The sequence below is a fragment of the Bactrocera neohumeralis genome, chromosome 6, assembly GCF_024586455.1.
Source record: "Bactrocera neohumeralis isolate Rockhampton chromosome 6, APGP_CSIRO_Bneo_wtdbg2-racon-allhic-juicebox.fasta_v2, whole genome shotgun sequence".
Taxonomy (NCBI): Eukaryota; Metazoa; Arthropoda; class Insecta; order Diptera; family Tephritidae; genus Bactrocera; species Bactrocera neohumeralis.
The window spans coordinates 24850507-24864538 of record NC_065923.1 but is presented as its reverse complement, the minus strand read 5'-3'; the positions used below and the strand labels follow the sequence as shown (position 1 = coordinate 24864538).

At 34.5% G+C, this 14032-nt stretch overlaps 1 protein-coding gene across 1 annotated transcript in view; it reads left to right on the top strand.

The window, feature by feature from the left end:
* LOC126762443 (uncharacterized) overlaps positions 1-14032 on the top strand; it is a 442132-nt gene that overhangs the window by 249087 nt on the left and 179013 nt on the right. The window contains exons 9-10 of the mRNA XM_050479175.1: positions 943-1941; positions 4982-5221. Of these exons, the coding sequence (XP_050335132.1) occupies positions 943-1941; positions 4982-5221 (1239 nt within the window). The remainder of the gene's footprint in view (positions 1-942; positions 1942-4981; positions 5222-14032) is intronic.

The window sequence follows — 14032 nt, the reverse complement described above, 5'->3', positions numbered from 1 at the left end:
TAGACTTAAGTGATTACAGTTACGTAAAAAAATAATATTATAAAAAATAGTAATCAATAAATTAAAATAAATAAAATAAAATACAGCTAAAATAACATTGAAGTTCTTACATTAGTGACTAAAGTTAGAAAAAAATTAAAAATTAAATTTAAATAAAAAACACACCAAAATCTTACAGAAAATTCAAAACTATAAATTTTAAGCATAAAACAGTATAAATATAGTGCTAGTTATAAGTAAATCATAAAAAAAATCATAAATTAATATGGCAACTACCAGCCATTTTAAAAATGCAATAAATTTCAACTGCAAAAGCTCCAAAAATCCCTTAATAAGTCAAAAAAATTCGTTAACACCACTAACCTCCAAAACTGTCAAATATGTGCACTTTTAATTTTCTAAACATTGTGTAAAATTTTTATATATTCCCCAAAACACCAATCAAAGCAATTAAATTGCAATTAAAATTCACCACTAACGCTTACTGAGCTCATCACTAACAAACCAGCGTCTGTATATTAACACCATAAAAACGCATTGTAAGTAAAACTCATGTATGATGTTCAAAACTCACCACTTAAACAAAAAAATTTCAAAACTCACCACTGTATACACATGAACTGATTTAAATTCACCAAACTTCACTAACCCGAAATAAAATTAAAAGCACCCTGCGGCTATTAAACTTTAATAAAATTAAGTCACGTTCATGTATAATAAACAAAACTCACCACTAACCCGCCTTCTAAGTATAAGTCATATGCTTGATCGAGACTCACCACTCAGTGCACACTAAACCGCATTGTAGATGTTCATATTGGCAGTGAAATGGAAATAACGGTATATAGAATTCACCACTAACACTAATAGTCACCACGCACAACCTATAAGGTGTAGTAATTGATTGTGCCTAAATCTACTTCTACTTCTCTTGTTCGACAGTCAAAAATTGACCAACGCGAAAACGCCCACAGCAAGTATGTCAACATCAAGACCAATTACAACAACAACTGTCAGGTGCAATAAAAATCCTTTAAAACGTCAAGAGGCAGTATTAAAGTCGCAAACCACCTGTTCATTTTGGCCACATTGCGGCGCTTGCAATCCGAATGCTACGCCCCACACCCAACACGACGACGCCGCCTACGCCAAACGTCAAATGTCACTGCAGGAACAAAAACATTTGACAATGAATTGTCAGCGCGCAGCCGAAGTTGATGTGCCACTACGTCGCTATCACTCCGCACACGCGTCTAACGGTATGGCCGCCGAGACAGTGTCGCAAATGAGGAGAAGTGGGCGTGAAACGCAAAAATCACCATATCCACCACACTTAAAACGGCACAATTCCAACATTTCTACTGTCAGTGTCAATTCTAATTTCAATGTAGCGGGAATGGAGCACAAAAATAATGGTTCATTGGCAGGTGTCACCCGTAGTAAAACGCAGTGGACACTGTTATGTAGCGGCGCTACACTTATGGATTGTATCGAAGAATCGCATGCGAAGCCAACAAAATATATTACAGAAAACAAAAACACTAAGCGCGGACTACCAACAAAGTCGGCTACCACCGACGCCGGCTCAAGTAAAAATGACACTTTGACAAGTCGTGCTGCGGCATCGTTTGCTGTCAAATCAGCCAGCTTGCCGGTAACGGGCACTTCGTCGATATTTTTAGGCGAATGCGAGATGCCAATAACGCGCGAACGCGAAACATTCAGGCGTTATAATCAAGACGGTAAAGTACGCGAACGTCAAAGGGAAGTGGTAGGCGAATGGGTGTGGAAACGTGCGTCTGATAATGCTCGGCAACCCATTCGTCGTGCAACTGCCAGTGTCGACGACTACCGAACGATAAGAGATAAACGAAACAGCGAATACATCGATTTCAACGCGATGAAATACCGAAGTCAGTCCGAGGATGTAGGACTTTATGGGTAAGTAGCGAATTTGTATATAATATATACTAGTGGTTAGAGGAATCATATAAGTAGAGGGTGATCCATTTCGACGTTCCCTACTTTTTAAAATAAAGTACAGAGAAACTTCAAATTTAATGGGCAATGTTTATTATCATTCAGTTGGGAAGGTCGAACGGCTTCAGTTCTTGCACAAGCTGTAGTTTGTACACTTTCAATTCAAGATATCGACGTAAAATGCCCCAAGTCGTCCCATACGTCAGTCCGAGTTGCTGCGAACGGCGCTGAGTCGACTCTCCACGGACTTTGTATACACTCCTATATATCCGTGGTCTATTCGGTCAAATTTTATCCAATAATGAATTGAATGCTGTGTCTACAAGATGGGTAATGTTGTTGGGAACAGTACGCTTAGTCAGTCAATATATTCTTTTCTGATGAGAAACGCATTCTCCGTGGAGGCGTTCTATTTCGACCGGAATAAATAGTAGTTTGAAGGGCCAAGGCCTCGGATATAAGGCAGGTAGGGCATAGCTTCCCAGCCGCTGTTTCCAAATAGGTTTTAACCGGTCTTGCAACACAGGGCCGATCGTTGTCGTATTGGAAAATTACCTCGTGGACAGTCGCAAATTTCAGATTTTTCGGCAATCGCTTGCTCCGATTGGATGACTTATTGTCGTTAACCTTCCTTGTTGATGGTTTCCCATTGTTTTATAACTTCATAATACGAGTACATCAGTCTGATCCCTCCCTGATAAAGAGCATAACCTTGGTGTCGTTGCCATTGATTTGATTGGTTGGTCAAGTTTCAAACTTCAATTTTTTTCATTTAAGGTTATCGTAATATACGTAGATATAATACATTGAAATGACTGCTTGAGACTTGGCTCCTATAAATTCTAAGATCTCGTTGTGTTTGGCAACATCCGGCATTTAGTAATGCTTCTAGTTCCTCATCTTCAAATTTTTTTGGCCGCCCACCTCCTTCAAGTTCGAAATGTTATCGAAAGTTCAATATATCCTTTGGATAACTTATCGGCTGATCGTGATAATGTGAAGACAATATTTGAACCAAATGATCCGATTCGGCAACGTTGGTCGCTATATTGGTAGTTACATGTCGATGTTCTAGAACCAAACCTTTTTTTTTAACCTTTAAAATTATTTGAGCGAAAGAGTAATAAAGAACGCAGTCATGAAATTCGGTTAAAAAATTATTTTAAAAAGCAAAAGGGGTTGCCAGCATTATATATTTTATTACAATAAAACATTTTACTAATCAAACACTTCAAAGCTGTATTTAATAACCGACCAAAAAAGTTTTCGACAAGTTTTATCAAAATATATTTTTTGACAGCGTTGCCAGCTGCCGAAATGATGTAGTTTTCCAAACAAATCTATGTTGAATATAACGAAATTAAAGAAAAGTTTTGTGGCTACACTTTATTCCAAAATTATATTAACAGAGTTGCCATCTTTTTGAACAAGAATTAATATTATAATAGCACGCATAGGAAGCATCAAACCTGTTTTCATTAATATTCGAGATCAAAAAAGGTTATTTAATATATTTTTGAAAAGAGTTGCCATATATTTTAAAAATAATTAATATTAAAAAAAATCACGCATAGGACGCTTCAAAACTGTATTCTTTAATATTCGATTACAAATTTTATTTAACATATTTTTGAACAGAGTTGCCATATTTTTTAATAAGACTTCTAATTAAAAAGAAACATTTCACGCATGGTACGCTTGAAATCTGTATTCATTAATATTCGCTCAAAACAGTTGATTTGATATATTTTAGAAGAGAGTTGCCAACTGCAGGAAAATAGTGGCTTAACACAAATCTAAGTATATACATTACATATATGTATGTATGTACAAATGTAGGTATACGAATGTTTATTGCTATGAAAATTTAACAAAAATTGTGTAGCAATGCTTTGTGCAAAAATTGTTTATCAGAGTTGCCATATTTTTTAATAACATTAAATATTTAAAACACAAATCTATAAGTGAACATACATACATACATACATACATATGTATGTATGTATATAAGTATAAAATATTACGAAAATTAAAGATACATTTTGTGGCTATGCTTAATTCCTAAATTATATTAACAGAGTTGCCATATTTTTCAAAAAGAATTAATATTAAAAAAAAATTCACGCATAGGACGTTTCAAAACTGTATTCATAATATTCGATCAAAAAGGTTTAGTTAATATATTTTTGAACAGAGTTGCCAACTAGGGCAAAATTATAGACTTACCCAAAAAAATCTAAAAAGTGTGAAACAATATTAAATATTTCAAAAATTAAACGAAAATTGTGTATGCATATTTTATTTATAATTTTTTGTGACAGAGTTGCCACATGATTTTTAGAAAAATTTTTTAAGTTAACTTTATATCGATACAGTCTTCGCCTATAGCATTTGCAATTTCACATCTTACACGAACTTAAAATATAACTCATCTAGGCGAACACACAAAGCCACAACAAAAACACACAAACTCTGTCAATTGCACTAATTGTCATTTACTTGCTTACATTTTTCAACAAACCACAACAAACTGCCCGTATACACTTGCTCTTCAGTGGGTTCAATATAAATTTCTCGCCTCTTACTTCACACATACAGTATTTAAGTTCATATATGTACATATGTATGTGTGTATGTATGTGTGTGTGTATGTTTGCTATTGCCATTTCCGCCAAAGTCCTAAACAGAATTGTTTCATTCAAATAGCGGCGCATTAAAAAATCCACAAAACCGCTATAAAACATTCCAACACGGAACAGGATATAAACATATAGACATGTGTATACAGACAAACATACAAACATACATACTAAGGCTGCAGCATAAAATTCAAAAATCCATTTGTAAAATCGCCAACATTTCATTTTTCAACTTCACGCGCCAACAATAGCATACATACATATTTATGTACAATATAAATATATATATACATATATACTACAAGCATTTCTAACGAATTACAAATTTTCTATTTGTGTTTGCAACAAATATGCATTGGTAGCGGCAACATGGTGGCAAATGCTTGTAAAACTAACAAATCTAGACCGGCAGCTGCAGTTAAAGTAATGGCAACAACAACAACAAAAACAAAAACCGCAACATCAACATCAGTATTTGGCAAACATGCAAAACCATTGCCAACAAGAACAACCAGCACAACTGCAACGTGCGGCATGCCACATTTGAGAGAACGCTATTGGCGCAGCAGCTCACTGCCGAATATATGGTTACCGAGTCACGGGTGAGTACAGAGAATATTAAATATACTTTCACATTCAATCATTTCGATATACTATATGCATGTATATGATACAAATGTACGTCTGTGAATTAATCAAATTGAGTGTGATGTATGGATAAATGACGATCCATATTTGACTTTTCGTACGAGGAGGGTGAAAGTTTAAGGGTGAAAGCTGCAAAGTTTTAAAGAAAAGCTTTTGCAACACTGCTCTCAACACGCTTAACAATCCAGGGCTAAGCTTAAGCAAGAGCTTTCTTAAAAATACAAAATTTTAAGTGCCTCACATCTGATCAAATTTGACCCGGATTGACATCAAAAAATACATTTTCACTTATTTCAATACAAATCTTTATTATCACATTCAAAATAAGCTTTTGAACCAATGCAAGCTAGTCAACGCTAAATCCATACATTTTTTAAAAGCCCTTGTACTCTTTGCGAATTTTATTTTTTTTCGGTTTCGAAACGTTTTTGGAGCGCCATTCACTAAATTGTTTGACAGTTTCGTGTCCTGTAATGGCATTTGATGAATTTAGGGTCTTCAACTAAGTTTTCAAGCATTTTCTTTGTGTCCTCAATTTCAATTTCCAAAGATTAAGGCCAAATATTTAAATGTGATCAGATGATATAAAAAACAACAGAATTTTATCTAGAAATTTAATAGGATCGACCAAAGAATTATAGTGAGACAATATTTGTCCAGTATTATCCTATTGATATAACTATTATATTATTTACATATTACTGAAAACCTCTATATATATATGTATATCATCCCCTCTAAAGTTGCAAAAATAAGATTTCTCTGGTGTAAAGTCCACCATGGGAAACGTATTTATCTCGCATTGTATAAGTTCCATAGAGTTACGTTATGAAGGCTTAAAAAGATCAGATTCCCCACAAAAACAACTTCCTAGGCGGTTTTGTGATTACTCAACATGGTGTTGCTTGAGCACGTGTCAAAGATGGTCTGAATTTTTACAGCCAATTGAACGGCAATTTTGGTTTCATGGATTCCATTCATTTAATTAAAAAAAAACCTCACCACGCTCTGTAGGGTTAATTGTCGAAGATGGCGATAAAATAATGGAGAACGTCGTGTCTGATCGTTATGAAAACAGGATTGCATAAAAAAAACCGTTTATCTATTTTAAAAAAAGGTTGGATACAAAAAGAAAAAAAGAAGATCGATGTATGGGAGTCATACGAATTGGCAAAAAAAACTAAAGGACTCATAAATTTTTGAAGGGGAGTGTTACTGATGATGAAACATGGTTCAGTTATCAAACAAAAATGCTCGGAGTTGACCAAGCCAGGCGTGATGGACAGGAAGGGTTTTGCTATGTGTTCGGTGAGGTTAGCAGGGAATCATAAACACTACATCTAACTTAAGTCGGACCCGTACTATCAACGAATGGACTGTTTGAAGGAAGTAGTCGCTCATATGCGGCCAGTTTTAGCCAATAGAAGAATAATTGTATTCCATCAAGACCACATTCATCGGGATATTCTTATGAAGTCTCCTTACCTGGTCCCCACCTGGGCCGAAGAAATTACTACCTCTTCCTGTCCATGGCGAATGAATTTTCTGGTGAAAAATTCGTCTTTAGAGAAGCTTGAAAAATACGACTATTCACTGTCAAAAATAAGGAACTTCTTTTTATTTGACCTTATATTTAATGTTCTGTGTTACATATAGTAAGAGGAGTATTTTGGATCAGACCTTTATTTGTCTCGTGTAGGTATTATATGCTTCAATTAACCTGTATCTTTTTTAAAAAGTATTTGCAAAGGAACACTGCCTTTTTAACAACTTCGTATTTTGTCCAGTAGACGAGTGTGGTGCCAGTGGTGTGGAGTCAAAGGCTTCGCTGGAAAAAATATGTACAGAATTAACTTTACTTCAGCTTACTTTGCACTCTACTGTCCGCAATCTCTCACCAATGGGGTCTTCTGTGAACTCCTGTTATTATTAAACTGGACCCGAGGTTAAAGCATAGGAGGGCGCGTGCCGATTTTTTAGCCTTAGAGTAAGTCTATTAAGGCAACACGCATAAATTCATGATACAAGTTTGACAATCCTCTTTTAAGAATTTCTCAATGGAGGTTTAGGTAGGATCAAAATTAGATACTGAGGTAAACAAAAAGCGAACTTTCTTATATACAAGCTGCCTTCCAAAGTAAACAGAACTTAAAAAAAAACAGAACAAATGCCTTTTTTCGGCAAGATCAATTTATTTTATTCAAAATAGTCTCCTTCTGCTTCAATACAGCTTTTTGCACGGTCCAAAAGCATGTCGAACGAGTGTTTTAGCTCGTTGGCCAGTATGGCCGCCTTTTGAATCGACTCTACATCAGCATAACGCTTTCCTTTCATGGGCAGATGCATTTTTCCGAAAAGGAAGAAGTCGCACGGTGCCATATCAGGTGAATACGGGGAGTGGTTAATGGTTAAAATGTGATTTTTGGTCAAATAATCGGTCACAAGCGTCGATCGAATGTTGGATTCAGAGCAATTTTTGGTCGTCAGTCAATTTGTGCGGAACAAACCGTGCACAAACCTTTCGTAAGCCCAAATGTTCAGTCAAAATGCGATAAATCGATGTTTTGGAGATGTTCAATTCCATTTCCATGAATTTCAATGATGATTTCGGCTAATTCTTGATGAATTCACGCACAGTTTCGATGGAATTTCCGGTGTTCACGGATTTTGATTGGCCCACATGTTGATCGTCATTTATGTCTCATGATTACTTTGAAAACGTTAAAACCACTCGTGCACTCTGCCACGGGATAGATAATCATCGCCATAAACTTGTTTCATCAATTGAAACGTTTCGGTAAAAGTTTTACCAATCTTAAAACAAAATTTAATGTTGGCTCTTTGTTCGAAGCTCATTTTCGCTCCGATAACACAAACATATTGACACTTAAAACGCAATAACTTTACTTCTAATCAATGAAATGTCATGAAATTCTCACTGGACAATCGGTAAAGATAGCAGATTCTGACGCACGAGTTGTAATATTGTTTTGCAGATGTGCCAAATTAAGTTTAAAAAGGCCTCGAACTCTGAAAGATTTTATTCAAATTCTTTACCTCGTAAATTTTACCTTCATAAGCTAAGTAGAGCAAAACCAGTGAGGTAATGTCGAAGTTTTAAAGCATTCTCTTTTATAGCAGGGAACATTCAACCAATTTCAGCGATGTATAGATATGATCTGTGTCTTTAGGTTAGGCATCTACTTGACCTTTGACATCTTTGAAAAGTATTATTAAAGCCACCTATTCGAAAAGTAATGGATTTCTTTTTTTCTTAAACGTTATAATACTGAGATATTATTGAGTTATAATTCCGGAAACTTCTCTTCCAAACGCTGGGTTATAAGACTAAGAACTATGAAAGATTTTATCTCAAAACTTTTTCTTCCTACTGTAGCCTAAATATTTCATACCGTTCCATTCTCTAAGAAATTGGTCAGCTCGACTGGAATGAAGTCAAAGTTTTTGTTACGAAAAGTGAACTGCTTATTAGCGATTGACTGGGTACGACAGATATGAATTATTAAACTCGTAGCGGTAACATTTTTCTCAATAATTTTGTATTCCATTGGCATAAATACAGACTTCTTTGGTTTGGATGTGTTGGTAGTTACTAGGTCAGAGTTGTTTGGCTAAAAATTCTGTGCTAAGCTTCAAGAAGTATTAGGGCAAACGTCAGTGCAGGCTAGATGTAATTACTGTTAGGGGTCTAAACGTACAGGTCTTTAATGTTGAGGGAATTAATTTGATTTTTTTCTTGTTACTTTTGGCTTCCAAACTCACCGCTCAATCATTTTGTTGCAGTCTCTGCAGAGACGGCGGTCTTGCCATCGTTATGCAAAAGTTTAGGTAGTCATAATTTTACCGCCGCCATTTATGGGGAGTAAACTGTCGGTGTCCTTGAAGTTAACAATTACTCAAGCGCGACTTTATTACGATTTACGACTGCTACATAAAAAGTTTAGTACTACAGAAGCTGAAAAGTATCTAAAGTACAGCGGCATGGAACTGCGTTGAAACAATACAACAACTAACTTTTTTTTATTAATCTTCAGTCTACATTCTACACTACACAGCATAATTCAACTAATAAGCTCTGCATCGCTCATGCTGCACAAAAAAAACTGATTTAACTTTTCTTCCTCCGACGTATTGTCTGTCACAGAAAAGTTTACGGTTGGGTGTAAAAAAGTACAGGGGCTCTTAAAATAAATATCCGCACCGTTTGAAAAGGCAGAATTAAATTGTACAAAAATCAAATGTTTAACAATGCAAACTTTGGAAAAGTGTTGAACGCTTTTAATTTTCCTGCTAAAGGACAACGGACAGACAATAAACGCCACAACGGCACCTGCCATCACTTGCAGGCGCTGCTGCTGACCTTAGAACGCTCACTGCTGTTGTTGTTGTTGTTGGTGTTGCGAGCCAGTTGTGAGTTTGTTTGCTGCTTTTCCACTTTTCGTTTTCTTTTTCTGCTCGTCTTTTGTTTTAGCAGTTTCGCCTTTTATGCTGCTGGTAACTTAATTCGATTGAAAGTTGTGTGCCGTTTGTGTGTATGAGAGCGTGTGTGCGTAAATTTTAAAATTTTTCGCTAGACAGTTTGTAGAGTGAAAGTAATGGGATACTTTCGAGAGAGCGACAAAAATTTAATGGCTTAATGCACTGCAATGTAGCAGGAAGCTTCGTAGAAAATTTTCAAATTTTGAAAGTTATGGCGCAAAATTTTGAATTACGAAAATTTATGCTAAAATCTCATGAAACCAACTTATATTTTAGTTTTTTTGTGTTTGAAGTACTTTTAATTATATTTTTAAGAACTAAAAGCTTAGGAATATTTTCGCATTGAACCAAAAATTTCTGAATGAATTTAGTCCATTAAAGTAGCAGGTGGCAACCCTATCAAAAATTAAAAATTTGTTCAAAAAGCAGCCTCTACTAGTTTAATACCTGGTTACATATTTAAGTATTTTAACTGTTTTACTTAAAAACATGCACATGGCAACTCTGCAAAAAAAACGCAAAAAAAATTTTTTTTTCAGAATTGCACTCAATGGCTTATAATTTTTTCTTAGGCTCCAAAATTCTGTTTTCCTTTGTTGAGTTTATTAAAACTAAGCTCGCAACCCTGCCATATTGCTTAAATTCATATTTCAAAACAAATTGCTTTTGCAACACCTTGCTTTGTTATGACATTGATATTCTCGAATTTTACAATTCAATATTGAAGTTATCATACTTTGCATATTAAAATATTTTTATTGCGATTCAAGTACGTGGCAACTCTAAACAAAATTATTTTTTTTATAAAACGTTGTTATCAATAATAAAAAAATATTTTAAATCTCAAATTTCATAAAAGGTGGCAACAATTTGCTTTGACACTGATATTCTCGAATAGTTTTACATTGACTGAATTAAGTGGCAACTCTACAAAACAAAAAAAAAAATAGTTTTTTACAAAACGTTGTTATCAATAATACAAAAATTTAAAGCTAAGATTTCAAGAAGGTGGCAACTCCTTTCTTTGTTATGAAGTTGATATTCTCAAATTCTGTAGTTCAACACTGAACTTAAACACGTTGTTATCAATAAAAAATAAAAAAAAAAAACAACAGTAAAACAACAAAAAAAGTAACAGTTTGCTTTGACATTGATAGTCTAGAACTGTACAGTTCAATATTGAACTTATGCAATACTATTATCAATAACAAAAAATTTTAAATTTCAAAAAAGGTGGCAACACTGCTTTGACATTGATATTCTCGATCTCGATTCAATATTGAACTTACCATACTTTGCTTTTATTTTTTTATTGCGATTCAATTAGGTGGCAACTCTACAAAGCAAAAAAAAATTATTTATTATGAAACCTTGTTATCAATAATAAAAAAAATTAATCTAAAATTTCAAAAAAGGTGGCAACACTTTGCTTTGATATTGATATTCTCGAACTCTGCTTTACATATTTAAATATTTTTATTGCAATTCAAGTAGGTGGCAACTCTATGGAATTATTCGAAAAATTTTATTCAATACATTTTTTAATTAAACTTAAAATAAAATAAACCAAAATTGAAATTAAAATTAAAACTAAATTGAAAATTAATTCAAATAAAAATACGAAAACAGTGGCAACATTCTTTTAAAATATTTCTATTTTTGTATGACTGAATATAATTTTATATTTTCTTAGCACATACTTTTTAATATTTCACTTCTATAAATCTTCCAAAAATATCTCTTATTACTTGAAGACGAATTTTCTGTGGCAGCTCTTTACGTAAATGCCTCAGTTTAATACTTTAAAAGTATTTTTCTTTCAAATTAATGTTTTTAACTTTTCTATACGGGATTTTATACAAATTACTTCGAAGAAATTATATTCGATAATAATAAATATTTGCACGGGAAGCTGGCAATCTTTACGAAACTTATTCACGGTTTTAGATAAATTTTTGTTACGCAGGTTGCCTTTATATTTCGGTATTTTGCACCCTAGTTTGCGATTTGGCAAGTTATAACTTTATCGTAAAGTTTGACATTTTTAATGTCATGCATACGCAGAACGTTTTCACATACAAGCGCTATTTGTTTTGTTTACAGTCACTTAAAATATTCTTCTCGACCAAAAGTGGAATTAAAATTTAAAAAAAAAATTACTTGAAGACGAAAAAAAATTTTAATTTATTTTTTTTTTACAACTTTTGGCGTGTATATACTCAGCAACAACGCATCAATATATTTATTTAAAATTTTGCCGATGAAGCTCCATCCAGGACTAGTGTTTATCGATGGTACAGTGAATGCAATCGAGGTCGTAGATCATTCCAAGATGGATTTCGTGAAGGTCGTCCAAAATCAGTTGCTATTCCGGAAACTCTTGTTGCAGCGTGGCAGCTGATGTTGTAAGATCGTCATGAGTCCTACCGTGAGATTGAGACAACTATGGACATTAATAGGACCAGAATATGACTCAATATTGCATTGATTGTAAAAAACATTTGTTCACGGTGACAAGTCAAGAATCGTGGATTTAGGCGTAAGAACCCGCAAGTAAACAGCAGTTAAATTGTAGTTGTGCGGCAACATTTGTTTCAGTTACAAGATCTTGGAACCAGCACATTTAAACTTAAAAATACATGAGACATAGGACAACTTAAGGCAGAAAGAAATTGCTTAAAAATTATAATAATAGCTTTCCATTTATTGCTTGAAAACAAACATTTTTGAATTGAACAAAAAGACTTTCTCCAAAAGTATGAAGATTAAAATTACTTCATTGTTCTAAAAGAGATTTAAAACAACGTAAAACATTGTTAACCACATTCAAATCAACTGAGCAACTGTCAATTTAATTTCACTCGCCGAATTGAGTGAGCAGAACAGTAAAAGCTTTAGCTGTCAAAAAGCTGACAGTTGCTCGATTTAGAGCAAAAAAGCAGAAATAAGCAGGAGATTGACTGTCTGCGAACAGATGAGGTTTGAACATGCCGACATACTTAGTGATTGAAATGTGTAGGTATGAAGTACTCAAATATATTAAAAAATATATATATACATACATATATTTACCGTTTACTTTAGGCGATACGGTTAGAGGGTGCGAGTGAGCTGTCAAAATGACAACTGCTGTTGATTGTTGCTGGCATTCGAAATCGTCGTATATTTATAGGCGTTGAAGTGTGCATTTTGTTGTTGAAGGTTTTCACTTCCAAATTTAGTTTTCGACTTCCATTTAAATTACTTAAATGGTAACCCTTATCAAAGTGTTGAATTGATTTGCTGTGTGAAATAATACCATTTTTAAAGGAAAGTGATGAACCTGGTTGAGCATTAAATAAAAGAAAGTTTTAGGTATTGGGAAAAGTGCTTGAGATCTTGGTGAGGTATATTGCGAGCAGTGGGGTGTTAAGCTAGTCTTCTAAGTATATACTAATATTTGAAAAGAGTTAGGAGTTGTTGAAAAATAAAGTTTTTTAAATTGATTCTCGTTGCTGAAGGTCGATTGCGGTTCCCTTACCTTTTCATTCAGTCTTCGAAAGAACATATTAATTGTATTTAAATAGAATCCTGGCTCAAAAGTGGACTCCTATTTAGCTTCCAACATGGCTTCAATAATTTACGTAATCAAATAATCTTCTCTTAAAATCTTTAAAAAGTCTTAACCAGATAGATAACCGTTAACGTAGCGCTTTCTTTCAGTTCTTAAAACTGACTTGTTACAAAGACTTCTGCTTGAAAGATGCTCGGAAAACGTTCCATTTGTATGGGTAGCTTGGTATGCGGTCCCGCAATATCTGCTCCAATGCTTTGCTGGGCCTTCGAGCCATCAGTGTACCACTGGACCCACAGAGCTGCCCCTGAGTAGTATGTGGAATATGGAATTACTTCCCTCCATCTTACTTCCCAGAGCAACTTAAAACTTCTTTGTGAAGTTTACCCCCTTCGTAACACCGTCTCTTGGAAGTAGGGCCAGTGGTGTGTGTTCCTCTAAGACCTTCATTTCTTTGTTATACCCGTCTGCCTGTTTGATCACTAGATGAAGTGGTGTGAGCTTTAGCAAGACTTCAAGTGCTGCGGTTGGGCAAGTGTGCATTGTCCCTGAAGAGCAGACGTAAGCGAGTCTTTACAACTTCGATAGTTGTAGACCTACCGAAGACTGATATATGTATACCCCCTGATGATACCTGGCATGCAGCGCCAGGATCTACCGTCTAGGCATCTGCATATCATGAGGGCTTTGGTGGCTGTAGACAGTGTTAATT